Source organism: Salminus brasiliensis, chromosome 16 (genome assembly GCF_030463535.1).
Source record: "Salminus brasiliensis chromosome 16, fSalBra1.hap2, whole genome shotgun sequence".
Classification (NCBI taxonomy): domain Eukaryota; kingdom Metazoa; phylum Chordata; class Actinopteri; order Characiformes; family Bryconidae; genus Salminus; species Salminus brasiliensis.
The window spans coordinates 21,377,730-21,393,191 of record NC_132893.1 but is presented as its reverse complement, the minus strand read 5'-3'; the positions used below and the strand labels follow the sequence as shown (position 1 = coordinate 21,393,191).

The 15,462-nt window shown below is 44.0% G+C and overlaps 1 protein-coding gene across 5 annotated transcripts in view; it reads left to right on the top strand.

Annotated features, from left to right (window-relative positions):
- The window catches only part of bbx (BBX high mobility group box domain containing), a 38,427-nt gene extending 24,284 nt beyond the window's left edge, over positions 1 to 14,143 (top strand). For 4 of the 5 annotated variants that reach the window (XM_072659686.1, XM_072659684.1, XM_072659685.1 and 1 more), the window contains 8 exons: positions 2,794 to 2,871; positions 3,368 to 4,301; positions 5,012 to 5,150; positions 5,427 to 5,578; positions 5,743 to 5,832; positions 6,276 to 6,467; positions 7,185 to 7,377; positions 8,808 to 14,143. In XM_072659686.1, coding sequence (XP_072515787.1) covers positions 2,794 to 2,871; positions 3,368 to 4,301; positions 5,012 to 5,150; positions 5,427 to 5,578; positions 5,743 to 5,832; positions 6,276 to 6,467; positions 7,185 to 7,377; positions 8,808 to 8,883 — 1,854 coding nt within the window. In that variant the 3' untranslated portion in view covers positions 8,884 to 14,143. The remainder of the gene's footprint in view (positions 1 to 2,793; positions 2,872 to 3,367; positions 4,302 to 5,011; positions 5,151 to 5,426; positions 5,579 to 5,742; positions 5,833 to 6,275; positions 6,468 to 7,184; positions 7,378 to 8,807) is intronic. The other variant, XM_072659688.1, reaches the window with a different exon arrangement.
- Positions 14,144 to 15,462: the final 1,319 nt, after the last annotated feature.

Below are 15,462 nucleotides of genomic sequence, written 5' to 3'. Positions count from 1 at the left end.
TTGCAGTAACATAGGTTTTATGTCTGGATAGTATTGGGATCAACTTTGGCCAGATTCCTTTTGCACTTTCGCTACAAATGTGTTTCCAGTGTGACCAGATGGTCACCACATACATCGTTTCCATTTTACACTAACGTGCTATAAAGCCATATGCATATCTGCTACCACCAGTGTATTGTGCAGTGTTAAATATAGGATAAATATTCAAAACATGCCAGATATCATCTTCATTGAAGATGGAGAAGGCTTTGCCTTGCAGCTGCTGTGGTTGACCTACACCGATCAGCCATAACATTAACACCACCTCCTTTCTACACTCACTGTTCATTTTATCTTCTCCACTTGCCATATAGGTGCATGTTGTAGTTTTGTAGTTACAGACTGTAGACCATCTGTTTCTCTTCATACTTAGTTAACATCCTTTCACCTTATTCTTCCGTAGCTAGGACCCCACAGAACCACCACAGAGTAGGTACTATTTGGGTGGTGGGTCATTCTCAGCATTGCAGTGACACTGATGTGGTGGTGGCGTGTTAGCACAAACAGAAATATCCGACCAACAGCGTCCTGTAGTCGGCATCCTGTCACCACTGATGAAGAGGATGACGACACAAACTGTGTTACAACAGATGAGCTTTAGTCTCTGACTTTACATCTGCAAGGTGGACCAACTCAACAAACGCTAACCACCAGCATGCCAGTGTCGCTGCAGTGCAGAGAATGATCCACCACCCACATCATACATGCTCTGTGGTGGTCCTGTGGGGACCTGCTCATTGAAGAACAGGGTGAAAGGTGGCTAACAAAGTATGCAGAGAAACAGATGGACTACAGTCTGTAGTCTGATGTAGTCTGGTGTATGTATTTGTGTGCATAGTTATTCTGTATATTAGTAATATTAAAAAGCACCATGTCAGATATCACACCTGGCATCTATCACCATGACAACTTTAAACCGCAAGATTCTTCATTTAACATTGTGGTTTTAACCCAACTCTGTAGCGAGGTGCAGAATGACACTTTTTTTAAAAAATGCCAACATGTAAACACTGCACCATCCTGTTTCTGCAGACTGTGGGAACTCTGAGCTGTGCTAGTTTCTAGCATAAGCTGGTACTTACCCGGCTAACAAGCTAAATGGGCTTTAAAGGTAGCTGTGGTATAAAAAAAAAAAAAAAAGTTGAAAACTGTGGGGGGAAAAATGGCACAGACATGAAGAAGCTGTCCTCAAACATTCACCCCAGACATTGACATTTACTTCCAGTATTGTAAAATTAGCAGCCATTCTATGCTGCTAGGCACTTAAATTGAATCACCTGTTTTGTTGGAAACATCTTTTTGTTCTCTCTGATTAAAGAGATCATCAGCCTCACTATGGTGATCTCTTAAGTACATAAAGCTTCCTAGCGACCCCCCTCAACCTGTAACCAGCGTCCCCTAAAATCACATTCCAAAACTAATATGCCAATTTAGAAAACGCAATTCATTTACACTTGAATGTGGTCAAGATCTGTCGCGGACCACTGCTAGACGTGTTTTAAATGATCTGATCATAATCTGATCACAGTGTGTCCTGGGTGTGTTAACAACAAGCTTGTTGTTGTCAGATGAAATCAGAATGTGATCCAATCACTGACATGCAAGGACCGAAGTGAAATCTAATCTGTTCTGTTGAAATTCTGTCTGTTGTAAATGACCCTAACCCTATATGTAACAGATGCTACATACAGATCAGTATGTCTTTGAATGGCTGAAACAGATTGAGGGACTTGACATAATGTATGTCAATCTTGCCTGTATAGCAGTGTTAAAACCCAAGTACTGTTATGCCTTACTTCCACAAATCCTTCCAAATACGAGCTGTTGATACTGACATAGAGCAAAATAAACATAGACCTTCCTCACACATGCTCGGTAACCCAGAGCGTTTTTGGCTATTACCCAGAGGAGCCGTATGTGTAAATGCTAATGTCCAGATCAGTTGTACCGGACATTACTCTTGACTTTCTCCTGGCAGCCTATAGCACAAAATCCAGGTAATGTCCAAGTGAGCCCACGTGTGAACAGAACAGGTTATTTCCTGAGGAATTGACAGCGGGTCATTTCGTACCTCATGCACGCACTACACAGGTGCCGGCCCTGGCCTAAACCATGCAGAACTTTACCGGTAGTGAGAACAAGTCTGACACAGACGATCTCCAGCTGTACAAAACATATGTGAATATACTCCGGGAATTTTCCAGAGTTCATATGTGAATTGCAATGGCTCTGGTTAGGCCTGTCACAATGTTTCTTTTTTTCGGACGATATATTGTCCAAGAAGTAATTGTTAAATAAATAATACATTAAAATGCATATTATTGTCATTTTAACCTTTAAAACACTTCAGAACTGGAATATAAACAAATTGAATATCATAAATAAGATAAAAGTATAAAGTAATGAAATATTAGCTATAAGTGAGATATTACTGCAACAACAACAAGTAGAAAATAGTAGCATTTTATTGAACATTCTCCGAGCAAACTTCATCTGCATCCCTCAAAGTGGCGACTGTGAGTGAAGGTGAGATTCAGGTGTAATATGGATCTGCTGGCTGGAACTCCAATAAGGTCAAGCTGGCTTTCTCTATTCACCATTCATACTTTCTTCCTATAATTTGCTGGGAAGTAATTCACATCACTACTGTGGAGGACAACTGAAGAACAGGTCTGCGTCTGTGTGGCGTGTCTGAATGTTTGTACTGTCTTTTGCTGTACATTTACACTACCTCTTTCACTTTCACTGTTGCAGATCTCCTCCAGTGGTTCCCAGACTTCTGTTTCTGAAGGCAAGCAGTGTGGCCAGTCTGCTCTTTTCCAGCTTGCTGAGGTACAGACGCACACTCACGGTCACATTGCCCTCACACTCACTCACTGCTGACCGTATCTGTTTATGCGTATGCATGCTAGACATGCAGATGCCTTTTTATTACACACTGACTTGAGGAACATTAGTAACAAGCACAGTCACACACTGGCTGGTTGAGGTTTGCAGCGGGTGGCGGCTCTGTTGCATAATTGGCCTGTTATGTACTGTTATGATTGCAATGCTGCCACCTGGTGGCCATTGCTTTCCACAACCGTAGCTGTGTAGATGTTTTGCCATGGATGTGTTTTGTTTAGTATTGTGTAGTGGAAGCTACAAATGGGCTATAAATAGAAAATATAGTATTTTTCACTAGGTTGCATTATTATTTTTGGCACATTTATAAAAGATTGGCTAAGAAAAGAATTTACCACAATAATGATAAATCTTGTCATTATGGCCAGCTCTTAGACACTGTCTCAGTGGACCCTAACTCTGTGTGTGTCTGTGTGTGTGTTAGATGTGTTTGGCCTCTGAGGCAGAGAAACTGGAGGCCCTTTCTTCTCACCCTGCTGTGGACTCGTCCTCTCTCTGTGCTCAGCACAGCAACGCTAATGCAGACCCCACCGAGCACCCAAACAACCCAGATCTTCCTCACCCCACCCCGTCTTCATCCTCCTCCACCTCTTCCTCCCCCACCGACTGTAGTGCTCCCACGCTTAGCCAGCCCGCAAAGAAGAAGAAAAAGAAAAAGCTGAAGGAAGACAAAGACGCAACAAAGGCTGAGAAGAGCCCCAGCTCGCCCAAAAAGACCTGCAAGAAGCGCCCGTCGTCCAGCTCAGACCTAGAGAGCTTGATGTACACCATCGAGGCCGTGGCCAAAGGGGCCTTCGGCTCGGAGGAGACAGCCAAGAAACGATCTCGACCCTCAGACAGCGAGGACGGCACCATCGTAACGGACCAGCCTCCTTCAACCAAGAAAAAGACCAAACCCAAAGTGAAGAAACAGCTCAGGGCCAAGGAGGAGGCGACGGAGCAGGAGGAGCCGGACAGCGGAGAGGACCGCAAGCCGCCGGAGACTGAAAGGGATGCAGCTCCACTTAGCCCTGAGATGGAGGTGAAACCTGAGTGCAGAGAGGAGATGGAGGTGAAGGTGGAGCCTCCTAGCTGCACGGAGGTCCCATCTCAGCACAGCATTGCAGAGCAGCCAATCAGAGCTGAAGAGATGGTCTCCTCAGAACCAGTGACTGAAGGTGAGGGGGATGCTCCACAGCCAGTCACAGGAGAAGAGAGAGAACTGGAGGCCCAGCCAGTCAAACCAGAGGAGAGGGACATTGAACCCAAACCTGAGGTGTGCGGATATAGGAAATCGGAACGCAGCTGTAAGGGAGCACTGTATAAAACACTGGTCTCTGAGGGGATGCTGACCTCACTGCGAGCCAACGTGGACCGAGGTACTGGCATTCTCTTATGACTTCACATTAAGGTTACAATAATTACAGTGTGTCCTCAAGTTCACACCTGTACTTTGTGCTAGCCACATATGATCAGATCATGGGCGGGGCCTTTGATTCTTTGTTGGTCTGACACGAGATGGCCAATCAGTTACATCAGCTGATCCCTAAATTTCCAGTGATTACTAAATACAGGGCTGGAAACTGGATTCAAGGTTTAGTTTCTAGGTCCAGTCCAGTTTGCTGACCTCAGATTGATACTGTTATGCTTGTGCTGGCATCAAACAACAATCTTCGTTCTTACTTTCATAGACAGCAGAGAAAAAGACTAGCTGTGTGTCATTTTCTGGAAACTTCTCATAGCTTTAAATAAAGAGTTCCCTTGTTGGGAACGGAGTTTCCACCTGTGTAACACCTGTGTATACTATTAAAGCTGTACAGTTTCCGTTGATGTAATTTTAGGAAAACAGCTCAGAACAGTCCAATGTTTGTCAGGTTTGTAGGACATTCTTTTGGCAGTACTTTGGAAGCACAGGTTTATTAACTTGATTGATTTTGTCATCTGATACCAGGACATGTTTGCAAAATGCAGTGTTATTGGAATTTCTTAACATAGTCTGGTCACCGCAGCTCTCTCAAAACTTGTGAATGTGAATATGTATTGTTTCTTCACTTTCTCATAACTGTGTTTGTGCACACGTGTCCTACAGGAAAGAGAGGTTCAGTGCGGGGCAGTGTGTCTGAGCTCGAAACAGGATGGACAGATGAAAGCTGTGCTTTCAGTCAGCCAGCTGCCAGCAACCCTAAAAAGCTGAAGAAGTCTAAATCTAAAGAAGAGGCAGGGCCAGGGTGAGCTCTCACTCACTTTCATTGCTTTATTCTTCATTGTTCTGTCTCCTCTATGACACTGTAGTTAAACTAATACTGAAGCATGGTTTTTGTATTGACATGAATTATTTTCATTGTCTATTTAGGGATATCTGTGCAAAATAATCAAATCAGTGTTCATTTCTTAACAATGAAAATAGGTTTTTGGCGTTTACCTGTTCTACACTTATGCTTAGAAGGACTTACTGTAAAGTTTATTAGCAGGTTCCGAGATTAACATTGTTCTCTTGTCTGCAGCAATTTGGGAAAGCTGGAGGAAGAGTTTGAGAAGAAGTTTAACAGCCTGCCTCAATACAGTCCCCTCACATTCGACAAAAAAAGCACTGCAGTCACAAAAAGGAAGAAAGCCAGCTCAGCCAGCCTTCCTGAAACTCCCACGCCAAGCAAGGGTGAGCACATTGGGCCGCTTTAGCTCACTTCCTCCTGGCGTATCCACTCATTGCGTGTTTCGGTCATGGCAACAGGAAATGCTCACCTCCATTGTAGAGCATGTCATGGCAATCACCTAACATTGCATGCTGTCTTCCTTCTTTTCTGTTTTATTTACAATCAGGTCCATCCCCATCTCAGAAAAAGACTTTATTCCACAAGATTGTTAGCAGGTACAAGCACAAAAAGGAGAAGCCGGGTACCTCGGACAAAGGTGATACAGAGAAAGCATGCGCCATGTGATTTTGGTTTATTTTTGGCTTAATTCACTTGGTCTGTCTTCTGCGTGAATGACTGAGCAAGTACTTGCGTGGATGCGTGCTCATGTGGGTACGTGGATGTTCTTGTGTGTACGTGTATGAAAGTGTGTGGGCAAATAGGCCAGCGGTGAGAGGTGTTGTTGATCAGTGGTTTAGACAGGTTTCAGAGCTTTGTGTTGCAGACGAAATCAAATCTAGGTCACACAGAATGAGAGTCACTTGATGTACATGTGTGGAACATTCGTGGAAATTGTTGTATTCACGAATAGACTTGAGAAACATTCTAGCTTAAACACTGCATTGCTAAGTCTGCCGTGCCTTTCCTTACAGTACCTTTCCCTGGTGTAGCATCTCCATCTGACTGCATATCTGCCCCTGTCTGTTCTGTTATTTGTAGCCATAGCTCAGCCAGAACCGGTGATTGTTGAGGCGGGTCACACGGTAAAGCCTGACACTGCGTGCACATCACTCTCTCCAGACGTCCGCAAGGCAGGTGATGTGCCTGTTGGCAGCCAGAAGAGGAAAGCCAGGAAGAGTAAGATCACTCATCTGGTGCGCACGGCCGACGGGCGACTATCACCCGCAGAGGGTGAGTCATCCACGTATCTTTCAGACAGTAGCAGATGAGTCCACATATATACAAACCACCCTGGTGGTCTTTATGAAGACGCGCTGTTATATACTGTGTAATGTACCCTATGTGTCCAAATGTTTGTGGACACCTCCTCTAATGAATGCATTCAGCTACTGTAATTTACATACATTGCTGTCACATGTGCAAATGCACACACACACACAGTGTGAACCTGAACCTGGTGGCACCTGGTGGCATCGTGCCTAATGCCAGGTGTGGGCAGAAGGGGTATAAAGCATTGAGCTGTAAAGCAGTGGAACTATGTTCTCTGGAATGATGGTGCTCCTTCAAGTACTTTTGGGATGTGGTCAGGTGGTTATCATCCAACATCCTGATCTCATTAATTGTTGCTTAATGAAATCAAATCCTCAAAGCAATGCTTCAAAATTTAGTAGAAAGCCTTCTCTGGACAGTTGAGACAGTTACTCCAACAAAAGCAGGATAAACTATTTTTAATACCCTTGATTTTGAAAAAAACAATGAATAAGCTGGTGTCCCACTAATTTGGTCCAAACAGTGTATGCTCTAATACTTTTCATGGGTTGTCTCAAAAATGTTAATACTGCTTTGAGTGGCTTAATGTATGAGCATGGTTTGGTTCTCGACATGAACTGATGTTTAACATATGGCATGATACTAGATCTGATATTAAATGGCTTTGTGTTTTTGCAGCGGACAAAGCCAAGGAGCTGACCCAGGACCAGGATGAAAAGCCATTAACTCACAAGACTTTATGCAACAAGGAGAGCTGCTACACTGACCCCAGACCAGCAGAGGCAGATGGCGCAGAAGCGTCAGACAGCCTGCCGGCCTTCTTTAGCCTGGCAGCCCTTGCCGAGGTTGCAGCCATGGAGAATGTGCATAGGTATGCAACAGTGTACTCTATATACACACACAGGGACTGCACAGTATGGGTCCCATATTGGGATGTATACAGTTGCGGGCATACATACAAATCCATGTACATAAGTTGGTTAAATGTTAAATGTCCCCCTCAGCAAATTGCACCTTGACCAGACGTCTGGCAGAATTCTGCTTAGATATTTGACCTCTCTTCTTGGCACAACTGATAGCATTTCATTCAATTAGTTGGTTTCTTGGCACGGACCCGACTTTTAAGCACAGTGTATTTGAGGTCAGGACTTTGGAAAGCCATTCCAAAAGCTTAATGTTAGCCTGCTTTATCTATTCCACAACCACTTTTAATGTCACTGGGGCCATTGTCCTGTTAGAACACCCAGTTATGCCTAAATGGAATTGTGCAGTTATGCTGAGGACTTCTGTGGTAGTCCTCTTTCCACTTTGTGAAATGTACCAGTTTCTAAACGCCCCAGAGCAGGATTCTATCGCCACCATACTTGCAACAGATGGTACGGTGTCCATGGCGTTGACTGTCTCATCTTTACTACTCATTGTTGTCTCATCAGACCATAAAACTGTCCTCCGAAAGCAGAAGGCTTTTTCTTTGTACATGTGGTCAGCTGCAAACTTTAGTCAGGCTTGAGTGTGTTATTTTTGAGGCATGGGGTTCTCTCTTAGATGCTGCCTTTTTGTCCATGGCCATGTGAAACTCAAGTGGAGCCTGACAAGTGTAGACAGTGTTGTTCATGGCAGGTCTGTGCCTTGGTCCTTTCTGGGTCGTTCCTGACCATCCAAACCAATTTCCTCTCAGCTGAAGGGGACCATTTCTTGGATCTTGGATACACCTGTGGATATACCTCAGTGGATACACCTCCTACTTGAATGTGCAGCAGCTTATGTTTGAAATTATGGTCTTGTGATCTGTAAAGGTTTGGAAAAGGCTACAAGAGACATTTCTGCTTGTTTTATCTTTGTCTAATTTCAGACATGCACTGAACTCTTTGGAGTGCCCCACTGCAGTGTGGTCAATCAAATGAGTGCTGTCAAACAACCCCTTTTTATGTGGGCACAGAGAAGTTATCAGCTCTAGTCAATCATGATTACTAAGAGGAAGTTCAAAAACATCCAAAATAGGGACTTTACAGGAGAAGGCAACTTAAAATAAGAATTCATTCCAAGTAATTTAGAGCATTTCTATTGGTCCATCTATCCAGAATTATTTACACAGTGTACAGATCGATTTACACGGTGTTCAAATCGGTGTTCTAAACTAAAAACGGAGATACATGGTTTTCATTGGACAGCGGAGACATTTACATTTCTGATCACAAGTGTGTGTATGTAGCTATTACTAAAGAACCCATGATAAACTGCCAGTCACAGCATATCAGAACACTTCAGCTGATATACTGTGTTGTGTGTATGTGTTTTCAGAGGCCAGCGGCCTGAAGGACAGGTGAAGGACATGGCTCCTCAGACTGCTGTGCTGATCTCCTGCGCAGACCAGTGAAAGCTCAGGCTGGTTTAGACCAGCTCTGGTCTGGGAGTGGACTTACTGGGGCATATCTCAAACTCTTCAGCTTTGTTCCAAGGAGAGAGAGAACGAGAGAGAGAGAGAGAGAGAGAGAGAGAAAAGAAAAGAAAAGAGAGAGAGCAACATCATGGAGCGATGAGGGACACTCTGAGTTCACCAGGAAAAGGAAGAAGAGGAGGAAGCCGCCTTTCACTAACAGAGGATTATTTCACGCAACCCTCAATCGAACAGAGACGTGGGGGTGGCAGGCTGGTGCCGAGCCCCAGAGGAACCAAGCATGCTTCCTCCACTAGAGCCAGACACGCAGGACATGCTGTAGCGAAGGAGCTGGCTGCTCTTTGTAAAGCCAGGTTTTTAATACGATATAGGAGCTCTCTCTTTATGTCTGTTTAAGCCTGACCGGCTCAACTTTTCTGCACTCCCTCTCTGTTTCTGCCTGTCTCTCTCTCTCTGTATCTGTCTGTCTATCTCTCTCTGTTAGAGGAAAATCTTGTGGCTTCCTGTTCTCCTTCCTGGCCGGAACCAAGCATACACGCACTGTGTGTGTTTGAGTGTGAGTGTGTGTGTGTGTTTGTGGTGCGTGAATGAGTGCAACAGATATTGCTCAACTGCCCCCCATACCTCACAGCCAGCCTGCTTCTACGCCCGAGTTTCGAGCCCCTCTCAGCGCAGGCTTCACCTTGACAATGCACACTTATAATGCCTAGATGCCTCTTTCTGTCCAAGGACTTCTGTCGTGGTGTGTCAGGCCCCATGCAGCAGATGCATGTGAGCCCGCCAGCGCTCCAGGGGCTTCCCTGATGCCGCGGGGTGCACGGGACGACAAGGAATCTGCCCCAGCTCGAGGCTGAGAGGAACTGGAGAAGTGTGTGTGTTTGTGAGGGGTGCTCTGTGATCCAAAGCAAACAGAGTTACTGATTGACTGAATACTGACCTGGTCAGAAGCCATCCTCTTTTTCCTTCTTTTTTTTTTTTTTTTTTTTGGTTTTGTATGTTCTGCTATAACAGCACCCTGTTACTGTACTGGGCACCCTTCCACTCTTCACGTGCACAGCTATAGAGATGAATAGATTTTTTTAGAGCAGTATACTTGAATGATACAATGCATTTTATGTCAATACTTGACCTTCCTGCAGTGTATGGATGTTTGCGCGCGTGTTTGCCTGTGTGCGCACACGTTGGTGTGCGTAGCGTCTCGATAGCTTATCCAAAAGAGTGCTACTAGTTTCCTAAGGTAGTTTCGTAACAGACACTGCACTAATTTTTAGCTACGGTAGAGTCTTTTAGGCAATGTTGATCATGATTAATATGTGGTTGGGTTTTTTTTGTTTGTTTTTTTGTAAATGTTTCCCTTTGCTCTCGGATCAGCTTTTTTTCCATAAATTTCCACTTTATCGTTTGATCCGCTTACATTTCCCGGCAGTGTCCTTCAGCGGCGAAGGCGTCGTTAATTAACTTTGAAGGCGAGGTGGCGCTGTTCACTTCGGCGCACCTTCTTCATTTTCCGCAGCGTGGACATGGGATTCTCTCCTGCCTCTCTGCCATTTTTTATCCATTCCTGGGAGATTCACTGTGCTGTGGGAAGAGAGAAAGGATATGGATAAGACAAAGTGCAGGAAAGGACTTGCTGCTTCTCTCTCTACTCATTAGTGCCCACAGCATCTCCAGAGGCTCATCAGGCTGTGCTCCTGGGTCGATGCACGTTGTTGTTGTTTTTGCTTTCTTTCCGTTCACAATCCGTGCTCACAATCAGCTCCTCCCAGCCACACGCCTGACCGAACGAGAGGCGGCAGAGATGCGCAGCATCGTGTCGGCCCCCTCGAAGATGCTTGAAAACTTCCAGTTCTGCTTCCAGGGAGGCCGCTGCTCAGTCCAAATGAAGGAACGCTCCAAGCCAGGCTGAAAAAACCTGCATTAGACGTTTGCCGCGATGTCCGCCATTGCGCTTTTTACTAACTAAGTTGACTGACGCTTCCCCCACACCCTTGAATTTTTCTCCAAATGATGTCTGTGAATTTATACATTTTTGTTTGATTTTTTAAAGAGAAAAATCTATAGTATACTGTATTTGATCCTTTTTATCCCTTAATCGTGTTGTGTGCTTTAGGGCGTGGTTTTGCTGGCCTTTTTCTCTTTGTAATAATAATAATGTTTAGTTGTAAACCTCGCCGAGAGGTCCACTCTACTGGATGAAGACTATTATCAGAAGCTCAAACACAAAATAAATTATATATATATGTCTATATATAAAAAATATAAATTTAAATATATATATATATATATATATATATATATATACACACCTATGCTTACCTGTTAAGCCAATGAGCACTGAGAAACAATGCACCGCTTCTAGAGGAATAGTCCCTGCTTTTGGGAGTGCACATGTGAGGCAACCTGCATTGCCACGTGTTTGGCTAGTGTCTAATGAGCACAGTGAGGTGTGTGTGTGTGTGTGTGTGTGTGTGTGTGTGTGTGTGTGTGTGTGTGTGTGTGTGTGTGTGTGTGTGTGTGTGTACGTACCTGCTAGAGTCTGAATGTCCCCCTGCCCTCCTCCACCTCCCCTGTTCTTCACACACCACGAGCATTTAGCTCAAAGCCAAGGGATTTCACCTCATTGTATTTGAACAGAAAGTTGGACAGGTTCAAGCAGTCATGTTCGTGGCATGCCGAAAGGCTGAGGGGAATATTGATCTGCTGAGATCAGCTCAAAGACCCGCTCAGTCAGCAGTCAGTCTCCTGACCACTTCTCTGCCCCTCTCTGTGAGCCGCATGACATTAGGAGGTTTTCAGGAAACCTCCGCCATGCCTCGTTCCCAAACGTTAAGATGTTGGAACGGGATTGTCCCACACTCTTAAAAATAAAGTGCTACAAAGGGTTCCATTAAATAACCACTTTCTCTGTTCTCTGTTACAAACACAGGTCTTTATGGATCCAAATGTGGTTCTTCTATTAAAGCGGTATCGCTCCAAGAATCACCTTTGAATCACCTTTGTTTCTAAGAGTGCTAGGATACTCTATTGGTTGTCTTAAGGTACATTATCAGGTTGTGATTACTATAATCAGTTATTTAGGGGTGGGCAATATGACGGTATTATCACAATAAATACAGGCGTTTTCACAATGCACAATATACACCGATCAGCCATAATATTAACCACCTGCCTAATGTTGTGTATATACCCTAGTGCAGCCAATAAGATGTCCTGTAGTATCTGGCACCAAGACATTATGACATTGTGAGGTGGGGCCTCCATAGATCACATCAGTGTTCAGAACACGACTGTTCACTTGCTGCCTAATATATCCCACCTGTTAACAGGTGCCAATGTTATTCACTTCACCAGCCTGTGGTTTTAATGTTATGGCTGTCAGTATGATAGTCTGCTAGTTTGATAATCAAAATCTGCTCTGCTTTATTCAGAATTTCTTGTATGAACGAATGAAACAGGACTAATTACGCTGCTTGTAATGAAGGAAGGAAGAGGTCTCAGAGGTCAGTGTTATTGAAGTACTGATGATGTGCTCAGAAAAGTTGTGCATCCTGCTAAATCTGATCACACTCAAATATCCTCGTATTGCCCACCTTTATGATTATTCGAACTGAATCGCATGCTGATGTGATCCGGAATAGCTCCCGCTGACCAGTATTTCCACAAGGAGGTGCTGCTCGATTCTCGGGCCCGGTCCAGCCGATTTCCAAACGCTCGTCTTAAATCCAGTTTTCACTGCAAAATGTCTTCCCAAGTGTTGTGTGCGCGTCCAGCGTCGCACCGTATTTGTTCTTCCCATCAAGGCGAGAGCGATAACGGAAGAAGGCGTACATTATGAACTGTACTGTATAAGCTTACGTCTAACAAGCGGGGTTTTTGTTTCCAGACATTTGCCAAAGAAAAGGGAACGCTGTCTCTCTCTTTTAAGAAATTTGATGGTGCGATGGAAAGCCAGACAGACTGGGTGACCTGAGTGTAGTCAGCGTGTCTGTTTTCAGGTAATAAATGCATTATATTAGCACAACTAATTCTATATATTTCTGATGGATTTCCTCAGCCTCTACCTGCAGTTTTGGCATGGTGTACAGGACGTTTTTAAAATTGCCTATTTTAGAAGAAAAAAAAAAGATATTTGCACCTTAGACCCAAACCAAAATGTCACTTTCTAAATGATTTCCTCCCAACCCCCAAACCCCTCACACCTGCTTCCCTACTCATGAAATTTGCTCTTATTAGCCCTCCTGTGTCTTGAGGGAGGATACTGTATTTAAAAATTGCCTTGAACGACGAAACGCTTATTCGAACATTCGAACCTTTGCATGACGCATAGATGAGGTTTGGTTCCCAGTCCATTTAAATGTCATTCCCCTCTTTTTTCTATATACTGTAGAAGATGCCTCTATGAATCTCAAGTTCCTATATTAGCTATAAAGCTTATGATGTACAACCCTTTTGTGCTAGAATTGTCTCTTGAATGTAATGGATTTTGTACCTGTATTTTTCTAATTCCAATTCCAGTCTTTCTGTACGGGATGGCTTTGTATGGAGGAGTTTTTGGGCTGCTTCCAACAGCGGAACAGCACTTTATAATAATTTCCAGTCATCTTCATGAGACAGATCCTGAGCTCCGCTTAGGGGAGCATCATAGCCTCATCACCACATCGCCTCTCTGGTCAAATACTCCGAACAGTAGAAACATGATCCCATTCCCATAATCGGACGTCCAATCACCTTTGTTGAAGAAATAGAGAAACCAGGGAAATCGACTACAGCAATCACAAAGTTGCCAAACCCTCTTTCAAACCCCCTTTTTTTTTTTTTTCTTTTTTTTTTTTTTTTTTTGGTCTTCTTGTTTTTGTTAATCTTCTATCTTTCCAGCTGTGTCTGAGTCTTAAGATCCTGGATTATGCACCCGTTTAAAATGGTGACACCTTTCTTCTGCTCTATAAGAGAATGTATGTCTGTTGGCTTTTTGAAGTCTTGTTGAAGGGTTACTCCTCTGTCTCCCCTTAAAGAGTTTGTACAATGTGTGCTTGACCTGATTAGTGTCACTAGTACTGTATGATGCCATGCTTGGAACTTGATTGTTACAGCCCAGTTGTTGATGCAGCCTTGCCTTACTGAAACCCTGCGTAGAAAGGGGTCCCTTTGCCATTGCCCTTCTCAGTGAGTCCTACGTCATAACACTGTCTGCTGACGCAAATATTATTCCTTTAACACGTATTAAAGTAACATATACATACGTCTGCCTGTGCACTGTCTGTCTTATTTCGGCTGACTAAACCGACTCGCGCAGGTCTTGTACAGGTCTGCGGGGGTGTCCGTGGATCGTCTATACAGTGGCATGCAAATGTTGGAGGAACGGCAGGCGTCGGGCACCCCAAAAGATTCAAGCTGTCGGATAGCTTTTACCAAGGTCCTAGACCTTAATGCGCTGGTTAGGGTAATGGCTTGTTCACAGTCATCATTGCATTCTTGTCTGTGCTTGTGTTTCTGTGGACTTGTGAAACGTCATCAGTTGCAGCCCTTTACTATTCCATTCAAAAGTTCACATCTAGCCAAGTGCAGCCCGAACGCCCAGATGTGTTCTTGTTCCGAATGCATTAGGCGCCACTCTGCTGTTCCTATTGCAAAGTTACCGTACAGCGTCATCTCATCCTGGGTAGTTTGTACTCCCGAGTGGAACATGCCAAGTCAGTACTAGCTAGTGGATCTTGAAGAAGGGTGGCAGTGTGTTCCATAGCTCAGGATCAAAAACCTTAAATGCTGGATCACCACAAGTCTTTAGGCAGGAGCTTGGGACAGACAGAAGATTCTTAGAAAGAAACTTACTTGATCTAAGCAAAGGTAATGATAAATGAGGGTGGAGTAGTTCAGCCACATAACCTAGAGCCTGACCACACAACGCTCTTTAAATAAACGTGAGAATTTTAAACAGGGTCCTATAGTCAGAAACAGAAAGTCAGAAGTATTAACAGGGGAGTTATATGAGACCTTTTGTTTGATCTAGTAGCAGGAATCAATCCGAGATTAAATAAAAGCTATGTGTAAGCATCTCTAGCTCTGCATTAGAAACTACTGGTCTTAATTTACTGTTTTCATTTTTAAAAATCGGTCAGCTGTTTATCATGAGCATCAGACAACATGGACTGGTCAAACACAAACACACCCAGGTTTCTCAGCCTCGAGTGAACATGGTTTGATCATCCCAAACCTCAAGACTGACCTAAAGAGGCGCAAGCTAAGGGGTTATGCCATGGCCCTTAATGTCCCCAGACATAAGTATCATTAAAAATATTTGGACAGCCCTCAAAAGAGCAGTACAGCAAGACGGCCCAAGAATCTCACAGAACTAGAGGCCTTTTGCAAGGAAGAATGGGTGCCGGAAATCCCCCAAACAAAAACCGAAAAACTTGCTACAGGAAGTGTTTACAAGCTTTCACACTTGCCAAAGGGGGTGTTAGTAACTACTGACCATGCAGGGTGTCCAGACTTTTTTAACTGTAAAAGACATAACCTTAAAAAAGTAACCTTGCTTTAATATTGACCTTTTAAAAAGCC